This window comes from Triticum aestivum, chromosome 5B, assembly GCF_018294505.1.
Source record: "Triticum aestivum cultivar Chinese Spring chromosome 5B, IWGSC CS RefSeq v2.1, whole genome shotgun sequence".
NCBI lineage: Eukaryota > Viridiplantae > Streptophyta > Magnoliopsida > Poales > Poaceae > Triticum > Triticum aestivum.
Window position 1 is genome coordinate 630,218,578 of NC_057807.1, and position 18,317 is coordinate 630,236,894.

Below are 18,317 nucleotides of genomic sequence, written 5' to 3' on the forward strand. Positions count from 1 at the left end.
TGAGCTCTCTCAGCGATTAGCGATTCTCGACCGTTGGATCTCTCCCTTGATGCGTTTTCGTCCGTCGGATCTGCCCCTGGGATGAGCTGGGCCGTTGGATAAAAATCGAGACGCTCGCAAGCCCCGGTCGTGCCACCGCGCGTAAACAGCCTGCCCCGCCGAGGGCATTCTCGTCATTTCACCCGCACGGGGTATAAAACGCAGCCACGCCCGTGGTGAAACCCTAGCCGCCTCCTCCTCTCCCCTCCCACGCGCCTCCTCTCCCTCTCTCTCTCTCGTTCCCCTCCCCTCCAACGAGCCTCCCCTCCCGCGCGCCTCCTCTCCTCCCGCCATCTCCTACATCCATCGGCCGCCACCTTCGCCGGCTCCTCCCCCCCACCCCCGCATCTCCTTACCGTCTTCAGGCCGCGTGTTGCCACCACCCTTCCTCCTCTCCTCCCATTATTCCCCTCCCCTAACCCTAGAAATGGAAGAAGGGGGCCAGTCGTCCGCGGCGCCGTGTCCGCCGTCCAGAACGCTCGCCGGCGTGGATGTGTGGTGCGAGGCTGGGGATGCTGTCTTCGCTCCCTGCCGCGCCGTCGCATCTTCTCCTCCTCCCCGCCCTCCCGGTCCTTAGCGGGAGGAGCGCGGCTCGCCGCCGCAACTGCTCCGCGTCGCTGCTCCCTCGTCGAGCTGGCACGTCGCCGTCACCTGGAGGAGCGGCCGCTCCCTGCCGCGCCGTCGCATGGCAGCTGCTCCGCGTCGCTGGTCCCCCATCTAGCTCGTGTGTCCCCGTCGCCTGGAGGAGCAGAGGCTGCCGCTCCAGCATCTTCTCGGCCCTCCTTCCCTCGTCGGCGAGCGGCTCATGGCAACTCCAGACCGTGCTCTGTCGCCTCCAACTTTGGTCCCCGTCTCCACTTCATTAGGTTGACCTCTCCCCCTCCCTCCCTCCCTCTCTCTCTCTTCTGATAATGCTTGTTAATGTCATCCTTGCTGCACCTTACATTTATTCTACTAGGGAGGCAGGTCTGAATCCAAATGTGGAACAGGGAAAGGTAAAAGCAGCTCAATTGGTTGGTTCAAGCTACAGGTTGGCACCTACGCAGAAAGAGGTGACGGATTGAAAGGTCAATCCACAAGAGCGAACTAAGAAGGTAATCCATGATACCTTGCCCCTTTGTGCCAATGAAATTGGTATATGATACCTCGAGAAAACTAAAAAGATGTTGGCTAGCCTGAGTATGAATGCTTTCAGCGATTCCTATTTATTGACATGCACATGTTGCAATACTGCTCACAATTCATGGCGAACATCCAACGAGTTATGGTTCTGAAAAAAACATACAACTGAATTTACTGAACAGTTGCGCTTGCGTTATGTTTGTTGAGTGTATGATAGTGGCTTTGTACTTCTGTTTGAAAGTGCAGGAACCACTCAGAATAATCATCGATACGGACAATGACGGTGAAGGCCGTACTTCTCGGGCGATTCTCAACGTAGAACCAGGTGTGCATTTTTGTTACCAAAGAAGCACAAAGAAATTGTAAATGAGATGAAGAAAATCACCCTCTGTTCTGTATATATATGCTGCAGTTGACCTGACGGAAGAAGCCGGCAGCGAGTCGGGCCTGCGGCTTTTGTGGTGGGGTGAGGAAGAGGAGGACGATGAGTGAAACGCTGTCCATTGATGATGTCGCCTTGCTGCTAGGAGAAGGCGAGAGGAGGAGGCAGGAGCCTGGACCAGAAGCACAGAAGGATGAGGCTATTCACGCGGTTGAAGTCGCTCATCTACCTATTGTTTAGTATTTACTTGCAATACGCACAACCTGATTTTCAACTCAATCAAGAGTCAACCTAATTAGTAGACGAACAAAAAAAACTACTCTTTGCGGCCAGATGATGAACCAAAAGGAAAATTCTATATGTACATATATTATTTCAAGGAAAATTCTGCTCACAGGAAATACATTATTAGGACATCATAGAGGATGTCACATTTATGTGTAGTAAGCCATGCTTCCTATTTGCTGTGGTTGTTTTTGGTGTTATGTTTCGGGGTATATATCTAGGACAATGAATCTGAAGTTGGGTATTTAGATGGGTTGCAGTTTGTTGAAGCTAAACATCTAAGCACATTAAAATGGGACATTCTTGCAATTATGTTGATTTATGGTGAGATAACCTAGAGAAGTATCGATGTGTATCTTCAGTTCATAGTTGTCCTGTTTGTTACTACAAACCTGAAAGCTATAAACTCAAGATGTTCTTCTCACATGAAAGTATAGTCTCTCTTTTGATTTATTTAATTCCCATTTCTGGCAAAAACTAAATAATGTACTGAATTGTAGTTTTGTATTACTTATATATTATTTCATCAAGCAGTGGTATGCATTGGCATCCAGTGATGTTTATTTCTTTTGAATGTTTGATAGGTAATTGCAGGAGTTGATGATATGTATCGTCCTATGTTTATAAAGCGGTAAAGCGAAGCGAGGCGCTAGGGGGGCGCCTCACTGCTTAAGCGATAAAGCGTAAAGCGAGGCGACGCTTTACAGACTCTGAACCTGATGGGCAGTATAATAGAGCACCATTTAGTGAGACATATATATGTTGATTCTAATCCACCAGTGAGCCCATATATTCTGATCCATCCACTAAGCAGTAAGCAACTAGCCAATTGCTATAAGAGAGGCAGTAGCACCTAACAGCAGAGGAGTTGTGCATAGCATAACACACAACAGAGCAGAAAAGGCTGGTGCAGATCTGAGGAAGCTGCTGCCAGAGGAGAGAGGAAAGAGCTGAAAGCCTGGATATTTGCACGCTCTGGTTTTGGTTCTCTCTCTTTCTTTCCCCTCCTGTAACTGTTTCACATGTGAGCCCAGCCCTGTTTCCCTGCCAGGAATCTCTGTACCCTGCCTGGCAAGTCTAAGGCGTCCTCTCTGCCTTAAAGCGCCAATCAGGACGCCTAAGCAGGCGCTTCAGACGCTTTAGTGTCTAAGGCGGACGCCTTAGACACATGTCTAAAGCGAGTTGGACGCTTTGAGCCTGGAGGGCGCTCTAACGCTTAAGCGTCGCTTAAGCGACACTTTAGGGACGCTTTACAAACAGAGGTATCGTCCAGCACCGTTACTTGAGGTAACCTATTTAACTTTATAACCGAGTACATCAACTGAATTTTTCCCATGGTGAGCTAGCTTCAACTGTTCCTGTTTGGGTTATGTTTATCAGTAGTTGTAATAGTTCATGGTGTGGTCAGTGCCATTTAACATCATATTCTGCCTATGGTATTAAAGATTTTAGATTAATCTAAAATATTGGATTTTATCTGAATGTTAGCCATCGACTGTCATATTGTGCATATTTGTGATTCAGATTTCTTTTTATGCCATTGTTCAGACATTACTCGAAATCTCCAATTTGTCAAAAACTTTTCTTGATTAGATGATAATGTGATATACATGGTGACTGCTATTAAATGAGCCCATCCACTTACGCCCTTATAAGCGAGCAACTAATTGATGGTAAATCTGTAACCCATTGTTTTCGACTTATGCGTGTACTTGTTTCGAATGGAGCACATATTGGCATGCTCCGTTCATCTTAGGTGAGTGTGAATGTTGAAGTGTGATTTCGTAGCATTAGGCTTGCAATTTAAGAGATCTTCCAATCCATTTTTTCTGGATTTTGGGGATGTGTACAGTGGAAAATTATAGATAAATAAGATTTCTTTGTTCTTAATTCTTTCATGTTGGAGAGAGTGACAGTACCTACGTTCCTGTCAGTGGGCTATATATATTCTCTAGCTGCTTGCTGTTTTCTTTCTTGCGGTAATTTATTTGCCATTTGTAACAGCAAAATGATATGTCAACATGCTCTGATATTTTATAGCAATTTTAGAGATTTCTTCTCATATTAAGATTAGTTCTTGCTGATTATTTTTGTGGGACTAGGAAATGAAGCTTTTTTTTATTTGTGTTGTACTCTATTCTTTTTATTCTGTTGGTTTTGCCTCATACAACCATTATTTTAATTAAAAAGCATATTTCTCTCTCTATCTCTGACCGCGGCTCTTTTCATCGCCTTGGCTTGCAGGTCGCCGCTGGAGCCGGACAAGGTAATGGCTTACCTTACCCGGTGAGGTGCTGAGTAGGAAGATCGCGCAAGACACCACCACCACCAGGTACTAGAGGGCGCCATCAAGTATGTCGCTGTACTGATTGCCGATAACCTATAGGTCCATCTCTTCTCTCTCTCTCTCTCTCTCTCTCTCTCTCTCTCTCTCTTTGTAGTTCTGGATTAGGCTTACCTGAACTACTTAATGTGACAAAATATCTTAAACAAGCTCTGTGATTTCCTATGCTCTCTTATATTTTCAAAGAAAAAAGAACTGCTCTTATATTATATTTGTTAGTTCCTTTATACCCCAAGAGAAAATAGAACTGACTAACAAAACTCTGTTGATGATGAATAATGCAGTGTATATAATTCAGGGGCCCCTTTTCTTTCATTTGTTGCTCAGTTAGCTTGTTGTTCTTACCTGCTGTTCTGATTTTGTTTTCTGGGTGCTGTATAGGATACTATGGTTAAAGATTGTTCTGATTTATATCGATGTTGTTGATTATCAAAATTAGTGGATATTATCTAGGGTGCTTCTCCTTTGGATTTGATGTACTATGTCTTTCCAGCTTATACTAGATGATTTCTTTTCATGGTTTTTGATAATTATGGATATGTATCTAATAATCTTATTTTGGCGTCAACAAATTACTCATCTAGCATTTCTTCTATTACAGCTCTGTATCTTTTTCTTTACATGGTTACTGCACTATTGAAGTAGTTGTATTCTGGACTCTTTCCATTTTACCTTGCTTGGCTGACTAGAGCCCAGAAATAACATTTAGTTCTGGTTGTTTTGATCAAGTAAGTGACACCTAACTGTCATTGATTTCTGGGATTGTTCATTATCTTGAGCCATGCCTGGTACTGAATCTGAATTTTCCATCTCTGGTACCATGGCACGGGGTTGGCGGCGGCATCTTGGTGAAGAAGAGGACGACAGTGGCTTAGGGAGGAAGATGACAGTGGCAACCTGATCTATATGAATTGAGAAGCTTTCTTTCTTCCTAAATGTGTTGATATGCTCTTCATTGATATAGCATATCCTTTTCTGTATTATTCACATAATTCTTTGCTAGCAGAATATCCTAAACAATCTGAAAAATAGATAGCTTGAAGGATGCACGTTGTAGTGTCAAAAGGATGCAGAACATTTGTGCGTTCCCTCTAGAATTTCCCCGCCTATATGATTTTCATCGAATTATTGCGGTCAACCTCTTTTGATCATTTGCTCACAATCTGGTAATTCACGCTTACAATTTGTCAAGCTGAAGAAGTCTGTTTAGGCTACATGCTCTTACCTCCTTAGACTCGGCAGATGGGCGTTTTACAATGAAATAATGTTCTTTTATTAGATAAATTATTAGGTTTTATTTGGCTCTGCAGAGGGATAACATAGGACGGTAATTTACATTTCTGTAATGAGTTGGAAATAAAGAGGAGCACCCTATGTTTTTAAGGCGGTAAGGCGAGGCGAGGCGCTGGGGGGGCGCCTCACTGCCTAAGCGCTGAGGCATAAGGCGAGGCGACGCCTTAGAGACTTGTAAGCAACAGAATTTAAGTAGAACTTGGTAGGCATTAAGCAACTAGGCATACAGCCATACACACCTTGCAACTGATTGTTGTAGAGCCCCCATCCTCTTTGCACTTGCTTTTCTCCCCAACAGAATTCTGCATCAACATGAAGTCATGAACAAATATGTTAGAATAATGTATCACTTACCAGTGCACATTCCACAAAAAATAGAAATAAAAGTGAGGCAGCGAACAAAAGTGGAAAGAAAGATAGCAAGTATGAGTGCAACTGCAATCTGCAATGCATGGCATATTACATAACCATTAACCAATTCAAATGACACAAGTCCAGTAGTCCACATAAGACAAACAGAATAATAGATAATTCCAGCATAGCAAAAGGGATAAAGGTGGCCAGCTCAGCTCTCTCATGTCTCTCCACTCTCAAAGTCTCAATCAAAAGTCATCATCATCAAACTCATTGGCATTGGTGTTGTCTTCACCATCTTGGTCAACATTAGTTGGCTCTTGATCGTCATTGCTCACATCATCATCATCCTCAACGTAGTCTGAATCCTCCCCCTCCGCATTGGGCATACTGTTGCTCTTGCTTGTTGTTGCTGTACTGCAGAGGAGGAGGAGCTGCTGGACAGGAGGATGAGGAGGAGCTGCTGGACAGGAGGAAGAGGAGGAGGAGCTGCTGGACAGGAGGAAGAGGAGGAGCTGCTGGAGAGGAGGAACCGTTGGAGAGGAGGGGGAGGAGCTGCTGGAGAGGAGGAGGAACCAGATCTGCTGGAGAGGAGCCACTGAAGAGAAGGAGGGGGAGGAGTGTGTGGATTGGGGGCTGTTTCTCTCTCTCTCTTTCTCCCCTCTTACCTGTTGGCGCCAACATGATTCCAGTTTCCCGCCAAAACTCTGTTTCCCGCCTAAAACAGTTCCCCTGCCTGCCTGGCAAGCTAAGGCGTCCAAAATGGACTAAGGCAACGCCTCGGACGCCTAGGCAGACGCCTCGGACGCCTTATAGCTTAAGGCGGACGCCTTAGACACCCACCTAAGGCGAGGTGGACGTCTTGCCCTCGCAGGGCGCCCTGACGCCTAAGCGTCGCCTAGGCGACGCCTTAGGGACGCCTTGAAAACAGAGGGAGCACCTCTATTTTATATGGAATGCTGAACTTTATATGGAATGCTTAATTAAGTTCTGATATCAATTTCCATTTATGTAATGAGTTGGAAATAAAGAAATGATTAAGAAATATTCATCTAGCAGATTCTTATGAATGTGCAAAGTTAGGAGTACATTGAATTTCTAGATGTTTCCAGCCTACCACATTTATTTATTTGCATATATTTTCCAATGTAGGTTGGTAGCCTGTTGCTCATTCCATGCATCTGCTCTACTGCTGGCCTCTGCCTCCTCGTTCTTTAGGAGACGGTACAAGTCATGGAGAATTTGTGCAACCTCCGTTCCTTTCCGACGTGTTGTGAGTTGTTGAAGGAGCGAGAGGACGCAAGACTGGGATCAAAGCCGAGGTAAGACCCCTCCTCATTTCCATGCATATTTTTTCTTTGGGAGATGCTGCCTTTTCTTGACTTGGCCTGCTGTCATGTGTGCGTCCATGTCCAGGTTGGACCGGTGATGGCGGCTGCAGCGGGACGGATGACACAGACAAAAAAGACAGTTCCTCATATTTGTCTCCGATGAAAAAAGATCATCTGGTGACAAACACCTCCTTCTTTTTTCTATATGCATCCTCCCATGACAAAACTTGTTTCTGGACAGGGTATCTTGCTGGGGAAATAGACCCTGTAGTCTATATTTGTGCCTGTTAAGACTTTTTATTGTTATTGAAAGTGAAGCTAGCTCTGTATAAAAGGGCTTTCGGTTGATTAAAGTTTCACTGAAAAGAATGTTTATTTCAGTCCATATCTTATTCCAAATTCCCATGATCTAATTGGTGTTCTATGCAGAACAACACTTTTGGGTTTTAGGTAATCTTTGAATGGTCTCTAAATGGTAATCTTGCCTGACCACTGACTTTTTGAGTTTTGCCTTACAAGAGCATTTCCATGCAAATATATAACATGACGATCTTGGATTTCTTATGGGTATGATAATTTATTTTTTCTATATGATCATATGAGGTCATGTGTATTTTATTCGAGCAAGTAAGGCATATATCTGTTTCTTTGGAGAATTAAATAGGAGAATTACTTGAACTCAAGCAGCTTTGTGGCATTTGTTTATGTTTAAATTGTTTACATTCAGATTGGTTTCCTAATTTCTATTACACGGTTGGTCTCTGCATTCCAGTTTGGTTTGTCTGTTGTATATATAATTGTGAGCTTTGTTTACTTTTACTTATTAGGTTTCTTAGGGTCATTCCTCCATTACTGCTGCCACTGCTCCTTTGGTTCTTGGTCATTGCTCTGACGAATGTCTCCGTCCCAGGTAATTTTCTTCTGCCTTTTGTTATTATTATGTGAGTTGTCATTGTTTTTACATTGTATGTTATATTTCCTGTTCCTTTGGCTTGGATAATCCGTCTTTTATTCATCATCCATTACTGTTGTTGCTGCTCCTTTAGTTCTTGGTCACATATAAGCTGTAATTGTTTTTACACACTAATGAGGGCCTTTGGATAATCTGTCTTTGATTCATTTTTCTTATCAGAGCTCAGTTATTGATATTTCAAGCCAAGTTTTTTCCACTATTATAATAAATTGAGGAGTGTTGAGAAGAATCTATTTGGGTTGCTCTCATTGAATTTCTCATTAAGACATGCACTCAGTTCTGGTTTATCAAGTTATGTATAATATGTATATGTTGATATGCATGGCATCACTCAAATGTGTGTATTCCTGCTGTTGAATTTTAGAATCAGCACTCTGTTTTCTTTTCAAGCATCTCTCGAAACCATCTTTGAGAAAAATTCTTTACTAAGTAATGATTTCTTCTTTTCTGTAGTATTCCTCAAGTTTATGAATGAACTGATAGATGTCATCTACTGCCTATTAAGTAGGCTATGCAAAATATGTTATCATGTAACTTGTACCCATGCATCAGTGATAAAGCTGATAATTTTCATTTTATCTCAGGGTTGCTCCGTCCATTTATCTCTTTTTATGTTCAGTAGTGAAGAGGGTTATATTCCTAACTATGCAGAGATTATTAAGGGTGTTAAGTTGCTTCTCATAAGTGATTGGGACTATGAGATCATTAAGGGGCATTGAGCCGCTGCCCAGAGGTATACTTTCTTTTATTTCTTATATATTTCAACCACTTAGTTTTGTTGTCTCTAAACCATTTTTGATGACTCAAGTTGATCATACTATTGTGAGAATCTTGGCCAGGATCATTCTTTATATCATGTTGGATCATCTTAGAATTCGTAGAGCCAGTTACCATCGAAGGATGTACTCATAGAACACAATCAGTGTAATTGTGCTTTTCTACACTTCTGCCTAGAGCAATGGGATATGTATGATGTATTGTATGGCTACCCTCTAATGCACTACTCAGCCTCCTGTACAAATGACTTGATCTAATTATTATGAAAGACATGTGGAGTGTGTTGCTTTATATATACATAATTTGCTATAATTCTGATTTATCATAGTGCATAGCTTTTGATCTATTCTTTTTCGCCAAACTTGATGCGTTGAGCTTTGAGTTACTATGCTGTTTTGGATCTTCTGCTTGGACCGGGCAACGCGTGCCAGGGTGTGCTTCTTATTATGTGCATACAGACGTTTGGACCGGCACCCTCGCGCCAAGTCGCAATCCCGGTCTAGTGGACATGATAGTGTGATGAGATACTACTAGCTAGCTAGGTAAGAAAACAACGATGACAGTCGTCTAACATACATCTGAGACAGAACAATTAGCATCATCTTACACGCACGCGCGCGTTAATAATTTATCCCACCTCGATCATCACACTGCTGATGGTACTAGTAATTGTACGATTAATCACTAAGATCCATAGATGTACTAGTAATTGCTAGGTAGAAGAAGATGGATGCTCTGCGAGCTCGCTAAGCTAAGCATGAGGTGATGTACTAGTGTAGTAGTAGCTACTGCTAGAGGTAGAAGCAGATGGATGCTGCGACTGATCTAAGCTAAGCTAGAGGGAATCAGCGGCAGTGGCAGCCAGTTGGTAACTCCTACCCGCAAAGGGTGACGACGAGGCTGACGATGAGCAGAACGGCGTAGGACACGGCGATGGCCAAGTAGGAGCCGAAGTCGGGGAGGTACAGGTACCCAGCGGCGCAGTGCCCGCCGGCGACGACTGCCACCCCGTGGACGACATAGCAGATGGAATAGACGTTCATGGCGCCGACGAGGGGCGCCACGACGGCGAAGAGCCGGCCCAGAATGCCACCGTCCCACGCCAGGGCCAAGTCGGCCGCCGCGGCAATCATTGCCTGAGCCAGCCCCGAGAGCACCAGCATCAGCGCCGTCTTGCGCAGGTCCAGCGCCTCCGCCTCCGTGGCCGCGCAGTGCTGCTGCTGGGTTTCCCCGGCGTACGCGGCCGGCGCCGCCGCGTGACCGATCTGCGACAGCATAGTGCGTGCCGAGTAAATTAGTACGAGATCGGTGCCGGCCAAGGGAGATGGCGGAGTTCAGTTGGTACCTGGGCGTGGACGTGGAGGTCGCTGGGGTGGTAGCTGGTGGCGAGTGGCGACGACGAGCGCCATTGCGGCCAACGCCAAGCCGAGGAAGAAGTTGGCCCCGGCCGCCGCGCGGATGTGCCCCAGCGCGCCGCCGCCACCTGCCGCTCCACCAGCACCTGGAAGCATCTTCGTCCCTCTTCCTCTTCTCTCGACTGACGGGATCGCACTGTGGGAGCCGGCGATATAGACGCGTAGGGAGGGATGACGATCGACGATGGTGAGAGGAAAGCACGGCGAAGTTGCGCGCATACCATCTTTGGCCCTGCTCACCTTGTTTGCAATTGCAATTGGATGTACACAAATGTAGAGTGGAGCTCAACACAACACGATGCGTGCCTGGGTTGGTTGGGGCCATGTGCTAGCTAGCTTCCTCCGATGTGAAGAAACCGATCCAGAATTCACCATCATGAGCTGCATCTACCTTCCTTCCTTGATTTTTCACTGTGCAGCTGAGCTAGCTCCATTCGGAAAAGGGAGGAGCCCTACGTCTACGTGTTACGTACTCCTGCAAAATAAATAGTCTCAAGGTGAGTAGCTCGACCATCTCGCTTGCCAACGCGCAAAAGCAACACCCACGAAAATGCACCATGCACGCATTTGGAAAACCACATAGCCGGTGAGTGCCTCCAACAGAACATGTGTTCCATCCGTGATTCCGCTCGCGTGGAGTGAATTGCAGAAAACATCGACATTGAAGGCTAGGGTTGCAGTAACCACACTTCTACGTAATTGTGCCAAAAACAACTAATTCCGAGGCTAATTTTTTGCAGAAAACACTAGTAACCCGATTTGCTCATTTTAACTCCGATTATGACAGGTGGAGCCCGCAAAAGCTGATGTGGCGCAACGGTTCAGACTAGACGCCGTTAGACTTCTTGTTTGCAAAAGACTCCTTTCGTAAGAAGCAAATAACCAACTCCCATATGTTCAAAAAAACCCACCCAACTGCCATTGTCGTGCCCGTGCTCTCAGGCGCCCCACAGCCAGCAGCCTGCCCCGCGCACCCCGGCTCCGGCCTCCTCCCCCTTCCACGTGCCTGATCCGGCGGAATCCGACTGGGAAAACAAGCCGCCGCCGCCTGTTGACAGTCCCCGTCGACGGCCGCCATCTCGCGGAGCGCCCCCCCCCCCCCCCCCCCCCCCCGCGCTGGCAGGCCTGCGCCCGCCGCCGCCCTTCCTTCCTCGGCTCCGACCTCCTTTCCCTTCCACGCACCGGATTCGACGGAATCCGGCCGGGAAAACGAGCCGCCGCCGCCCCACCATGGCTGTGGACTCTCACCCACCTTGCAGAATTCGCCCACGTCATGGCGGTCAAGCACATCGTCGCTGTGCAAGTCGCGCCGCCGCCAACCGCCGTCGTCGTTGACTGACGTCCGAGCGGGCCGACTAGCAACTCCCCCGAACCCCCCTGCGCCGGCCGAGCAGCATCCCCCGCACCGGCCGCCGGCCGCCGGCGCTGGCTGCCAGCACGTTCTCAACTCCATGGAGGACAGACGAGGAGGTAGGCGACGAGGGTGAGGGGCTGATTGCTTTTCTCATTTTTGAATGAGGGTGTCTTTGTAAATCTATATAAATCCCCCTTCTAACATAGTCAAATGTCAACCGTTACGCCACGTCAGCTTTTGCGGGTCCCATTTGTCATAATGGTCATTAAATGGGGTAAAGCTGCCAACTAGTGTTATTTGCAAAAAATTAGCCTCGGAATTAGTGGTTTTGGGCATAATTTCGTAGAAGTGTGGTTTCTGCAACTCTAGCCTTCAATATTGATGTTTTCTGCAATTCACTCGCTCGCGTGAGTACATACATAACTTTCTTGCCTTGCAACATGCACAGCACGGTCAAAACTAATAGTTGAACCCATCATGATCGTACACAATGCAAGCAGCCGGACCCGGACTGAAGTTTAACCGACCGGGGGCACATCTGAACCCACCCTAGCCCCTAGGGATGCAAGCATTGTGTAGTTTTTGCTTCGCGGACATGCGGACGGCCGTCCCCTTGCATCCCTAACTCACCCTATAGATGTGTTTAGTAAAAAAAAATGTACACCCTTTATAAGTCTCAAAAAACACAGAAAATGTCATGCGTATAAACGGATAAAAATACATGCGCATATGAATTCTGAAACTTCAACACACCAGTATTCTGCATGTGCAAAAATTGAAATCAGAAAGGGCGCACCATTTTGGGTAATATTTTTCTTTATTTCTCTGTACTAGCTAGATGAACCATTGCACCTATGGTGCAAAAGACAAATGCAGCCAAGAAGTGAGGCTAACTATATGAAAGTGTAACTCAAAGAAATGAAAAAGAAATTATCGAGCTATATAAGATGGGTGTGGCTAGGTCTCAGTCAAGTGACATAACATGCAAGAGAGAAAAAAAGGAAAACCGAAAAGAAAATTTTGCACGGGTCTAAATGTAAGATCTCATAGATATAGCGTCGACTGAGACTTAACTAGCAAGACTGATATAAGATGGGTTGGATACTGTACACAAGGTTGGTGGTGCACCTCTGGTATACGTTGTTGTACAGGTTGAGGCCCTGGAATCATGGGTCGCTCGTTGGATTCCCGGCTTGCGGCATCTCTAGAATCATGGCACCGTGTACCCTACTAGCCCTTCATGAGTTTGGGTGTGTTCAGGTCGGCCGAATTGAGCACAGAGAATAGTAGAATCAACCGGGTGAGATTATCAAAGAGGCAAGGTCGGTTTCAAATACGTGGGGCGACCCATCAGCCTGCTGTTTCATCTTGTCCTAGCGATGCCGAAAGTCGGCTCGTTGAGGACCAACAATGCAACCCGAATCTATTAAGTTTAAACTTAGTCTAAGTTGGCTCGAAAGATTGATAAGCCCCGCAAATCTGTCTTAGGGAGGTGCGACGAATCTAACGAGTCAGATCTGGTCAAACAGGAGCACGATGGCACGAGCCACAGCTAGGTCACGTCCAATCGCCTAGAGGTGACCACAGTGCGACATATGCTCTCTGTCTTCAACAACCTGAAACGGCACTCCACCTCTTCAACACTTGTGCCTTCTCCAACGCTGTCTGGTCCAAGCTTTGTTTCGTGCGGCCATGGTGCTGCCCTACTCTGCCTGCCAATCTTTTGTCGATTTCTCAATGGTGGAGGGCCTGCTCTGAGAGTTCCAAAGAGCATGCCGCGGTCGCTGCCTACTTCGCTTGGCATATTTGGAATGAGAGGAACAGAAGGGTCTTCAACTCCAAATCAACCTCAGTGGACGGAGTCCTCTCGTTGATCAAAGCTGACTTAGATTTATTGAGAGTAGCGTTTTAGTTTCCCCTTTTGTATAGGCAGCGCCTTCTGACGACTGCTAGACTCTTTGTATATTCGTAATCTATAATGAAAAGGCAGAGCACCTGCCGTTTGAGTTAAAAAAAAAATCGCCTACCGCTGGGTACGTGGTCACGTGGCATGATTTACGGGGTACGTGAGCTATAGTGAGCACCATTTACGGGGTATGTGCATGTCAGTTGTTGATTTTTATAATTGGTGTTGTTCAATTTAGGTAATACTTGTACATACGGAAGAGGCCTTCAGTTTAAACCTATATATATATATATATATATATATATATATATATATATATAGGTAAAACTGTGTCTATAATAGCTATACACACACACACACAGAGCAATGATCACAGCAACTGCAGGCTATCAACAAATGGGGTTTGTCTGCTTTTCTTTCAGAGATGTGCAACTGAACTTATTGAGTCATCAAGAAACATGATTTTAGAATGTAGTGATCTTGGGTGACATAACCGATTGTTCCTGCATAAGCTTGACATAGTACTTTATATGTTCAAATGTCTGAACCTAAATTCCAGTGTGCCTGACCTCATACATGACTACAGTTAGGTAATGCTCCTTGACTTGTTAATCTTTCGACTGACTTTCACTAGTCTTTCTAGTAACCAGGCCAAGTGAATTTGTCAAATTCAAACAAGTGGATGAGACAGAGATGAGAGTATCACAATCACAGGACTTGTAATCCATTGATCAATTCTCGCAACTGGAAACAAATAATGGTTTGTTAAGTTGCACCCTGAAAATATACATATGATGAATATTTTGGAAGGTCAGGTGTGTATCAGTTGCTGATTATAGCAATTAGTGTTGTTTGATTTAGATAAGCAAGCAAGCAATGATCCAGCAACTGCATTTTACTTTATTTTTGAGTCTACAGAAGCCATCAAGCAACTGCAGGCTATCAAGAATGGGTTTTCTCTGCATTTGTTTCAGAGACGTTCAACTGAACTTATTCAGCCATCAAGCAACATGATGTACTATCATGTTCGAGAATGTGGTGATACTGGGTAGGGCGACAACCAATTACAGAAAAATGCTTCTGTAGCCAACCATTATAATGTATTCTACAGAAGCTGGACATAGCATTTGGTGGTACTCACATACACAAATGTCTGAACCTGAACTCATACTACGATGACAGGTAAAATACAGGTTTGCGATCCTCTGCTTCTTCAGCTTGCAACTTCTAGAGTATCAGGTCCACAGTGAATTTATCAGATTCAAACGATTGGTACATACAACAATTTGTCCAACCGTGCGTATGTAAAACTTGATAGCATTGCAAAATCATGAAGAGACGAACAACATAGAATGAATTTACTGTAAGTCAGAGAGATTTCTGACGATCTTTTTCTCAGCAGATCAGAACATCACATCAACACCATTAGCCAAACTGCAAACACTAATTCTATTACGATGCACTAGATAGCCTGCCACAATCGACTAAGCCTTCTTGGGGGACTTGGCGGCCTTCTTGGTCTCCTTCTCGGCCGTCTTCTTGGGGAGCAGCACGGGGTTGATGTTGGGAAGCACACCGCCGTGCGCGATGGTGACGCCGGCGAGCAGCTTGCCGAGCTCCTGGTCGTTCCGGATGGCGAGCAGCAGGTGGCGCGGGATGATGCGGGACTTCTTGTTGTCCTTGGCGGCGTTGCCGGCGAGCTCGAGCAGCTCGGCGGCGAGGTACTCGAGGACGGAGGCGAGGTAGACGGGGGCGCCCATGCCGACGCGCTGCGCGTAGCGGCCCTTCTTGAGGAAGCGGCCGATGCGGCCGACGGGGAACTGCAGCCCGGCCTTGACGGACCGCGCCACCGCCTGCTTCCTGGGGCCGCCGCCAAGCTTGCGCCCACCACGTACTTCTTCACCTTGGAGACGGCGCCGGTGGCTGAGGCGTCCATGGCGGCTAGAGCGGATTTGAGATTTGGCGCGATCCGCGATGGTGCGGGGAGATTTGGCGAGGGGGAATTCAGATTTGAGTGTTGTGATGGACGACGGGTTTGGGCAGACTATTTAAACGGCGCGGGAAGGGGATAGTGTGGGTCCGGCGATCCGCGACCACAGGCAATGGACGGTCGGATCGGTGGCGAATGGACGGCAGCGATGCGAAAATTACACTGTGCCTTCCTATCATTCAGTCAATATTTTTGCCAACAGAAAAAATAAATGGAAGGACCTCAGAAATTGGATCTGCTCTCAAGGTCTTCCTTTTTTAATGCAAAATGGAAACCCATAAAGCCAGGGGAGCATTATTTGGATACAATATTTTTCACTAGGAATCTTTTCTCATGCAAAAAAATTGGGTCAAGGAATGAAACCACGAAGTTATAAATTGGTTATGTAAACTCAAATTCATATGACATGCCAGGTACTATTAGAAATTTCCACATCTGTTTTTTATGGGCGTAATACTATTATAAATTTCCTCTCTCTTGAATTTTGTTGTAAAAAATGTCAAAGATTTCTCATTTTATCTGCTTTCTATGAATGTAATAAAGCCATAATATAATATACTAAAAGGTTTGACTTTACTTTGATTTAGAATAGCGTGCTTACTAAGTAGTAAATTGGACAAAATCATCACATTAAAGATTAAGTTAGCACAAAACACAAGTTTACATTTATTTTATTTTTGGGCACAAAACAACATGTCTATGGTAATCTTTTTGTAAATAATACAAATCGGCGATTTTGACCCGGTTGACCGCGTTTATAACAGATGACGCCCGCTAGTCAAGCTAACGTGGCACCGCTTAACACCTCGCATGTAAGGGCGACATTTGGGACGTTGTCCTCTTGTGTGGAGACCTGTGGGGTCCACCTGCCATTGATAGAAAAAAGAAAAAAAAATGTTGAGCCGGCGACCAAGCGATGAAGGAAGCCTCCGATGTCGAGCCGGCGCCCCTGCCCGCGTCGGTCCATGCCGGCTTCACCATGGAGCGGGCGCAGGCACACTTCAACGCCGTCATGACGAAGGAGCATCCGTCGCCGCAGCCATGTTCCGGCAGGCACGTGAGGAGCATCACTACAACCTCGCCCCTCCTCACGCATTACCAGTCAACGAAGGGCCAGATCTACGGCAAGTTCGCGAGCGAGGAGGCTGTGTCAGCCATGGCCACGGAGAACCCGAACTTCCTTCAGGAGCAACGAGCACTCTACGAGGTCATGTGCAACGCTCGCGCGGCGACGACTGACGCACAGATGGCGTTGAAGGTCGCGGATGGGAACGTCAGCAGTTGTGCGCCATTATTGGCGCCGCTACGACCACGATGTCGATCCGTCCATGTCCAGGCAGCGGACTCCAACGAGGAAGAGTAGGACATGGGAGACGGTGACGCCTCGTGTCCCATGTGGGCCAGTCGGTGTCCCATATCTTCTCTTCCTCGCAGGCGACCGCAACCTCACTTCGCCGGCTCACGGCTGCGAGCATGGACACGGAGGGGAATAGCAAAAATTTGGAGGACGGGCGTTTGCTGGAGATTTAGACTAGGTTAGGATCCGAACATTTTTAATGAGTATGTCGACAATGTAACGAATGTGCTCCAGTTTAAATGACATTTATCGGATTTGCATGAAAATCGTCTCGTCTATTCAAATACCGTTTGAAATGTATGTTGACACGGTTGGATGGCCGCACAGGCAGAGCTACGGCAACGTCCAATGGGCCGCGGCCCGCCCATCCTTTTACAGCTTTTAATAATAATAATAATAATAACAATAATAATACAGTTTGTACACTAATTCTGTTACTTGCGGGACTTAAAACACTAGCACACAAACTGTTTTCTACTATTTGGCCCGGCCAGCCCGCCCAACAATGGGTTTCAAGCTCGGCCACAAGATGGCATACCAGTGTGCGCGCGCGTGGAAGGAAGGAAGAAAGAAACGGTGCACGAGCGCGCGCGTCTGAGAATTGGAACGCATGGCGGCACGTACGTTGGCCCGATGCTCGCGCGGCGCGGCCAGGGAGAGACGCGCTACGCAGGCTGCTGCTTGATTTGGCGCCCGGTGGTGCGCGGGATGGAATGATGCGCGCGTGATTCGGCGCCGGGTCGATCGATGGATGGTTCTAGGTGGATGGATCCGATCGTGTCGTGTGCAGCAACAAGGAACGGTGGGAGTGGAACGTGACGGCCGGCGGCAAGCACGCGCGTACCACCTGTACTGCACGTCGTCGGCGCATGCACCGCAGCGGATCATTGGCATGGCATGGACCGAAGGTTCAGAGCGGCTCTACCAAAAACAAAAACAGCTGATCGGTCGGACCGGATCCATGTGGCAGTGGAGACGACCGAGGGAGGGAGAAGCAGGACTCCCCTCTCGGCCTGCCATTGGCGATGGGCATGCATGCACCGTTGCCGTGCATCCCTTTCGCTCCTCCCCCACCACCCTTCTTTTTCCTTCCCTTCCTTCGCTAGCATCCATTGGGATTGGGGAACACGCAGGCACAGGCGACAGAATCGCGACGCAGGTCTGGGGCTGGGCTCCGGCGATCTCCCTGTCGGGCCCGCAAAGCTGATTAGAGGATATCCCAATGCATGCATGGTGGCCCCACAACCCACACGACACGACCATGACCAGGTGAGAGGGAGTGGGGGAAGTGGGATCAAGTGTGGCCATGTGCAAAAGTTTCTTTTCCGACCATGTGGGACCCTCCAAACTACACTTCACCCAGCCTTGCTCGGCAGCGCGGGCCAGCCGTCTGGT

General features: G+C 46.9%; 1 protein-coding gene, 1 long non-coding RNA gene and 1 pseudogene across 21 annotated transcripts; 1 reads left to right on the forward strand and 2 right to left on the reverse strand.

The window, feature by feature from the left end:
- Positions 1–235: 235 nt before the first annotated feature.
- On the forward strand, positions 236–9,222 carry LOC123113776 (uncharacterized). Of its 20 annotated transcripts, XR_006456200.1 has the most exons (8): positions 240–905; positions 998–1,133; positions 1,408–1,486; positions 1,574–1,753; positions 2,413–2,435; positions 3,091–3,115; positions 4,073–7,141; positions 7,236–9,222. It is a non-coding gene; the product is annotated as an uncharacterized lncRNA (long non-coding RNA). The 20 variants fall into 20 exon arrangements; XR_006456197.1 differs by having other exon boundaries at positions 239–905; positions 1,574–2,435; XR_006456193.1 differs by having other exon boundaries at positions 236–905; positions 1,574–5,109; positions 6,972–7,141.
- A 217-nt stretch (positions 9,223–9,439) lies between these two features.
- LOC123113775 (uncharacterized) lies at positions 9,440–10,540 on the reverse strand. Its single transcript, XM_044535088.1, has 2 exons — positions 10,246–10,540; positions 9,440–10,165 (listed from the first exon to the last, which is right to left on the reverse strand). The coding sequence occupies exons 1-2, from the start codon at positions 10,537–10,539 to the stop codon at positions 9,776–9,778; spliced, it is 684 nt and encodes a 227-aa protein (XP_044391023.1). The 5' UTR covers position 10,540; the 3' UTR covers positions 9,440–9,775.
- Positions 10,541–15,007: 4,467 nt separating this feature from the next.
- LOC123117256 (probable histone H2A.5) lies at positions 15,008–15,526 on the reverse strand (annotated as a pseudogene).
- Positions 15,527–18,317: the final 2,791 nt, after the last annotated feature.

What these genes read in the sequence shown, in the direction of transcription:
- LOC123113775 (XM_044535088.1), bottom strand. Translation starts at nt 10,539, where the DNA reads ATGGTATGCGCGCAACTTCGCCGTGCTTTCCTCTCACCATCGTCGATC. An exon ending in ACCTCCACGTCCACGCCCAG is followed by an intron (nt 10,166 to 10,245) that starts GTACCAACTGAA and finishes ATGCTGTCGCAG; the next exon opens with ATCGGTCACGCGGCGGCGCC.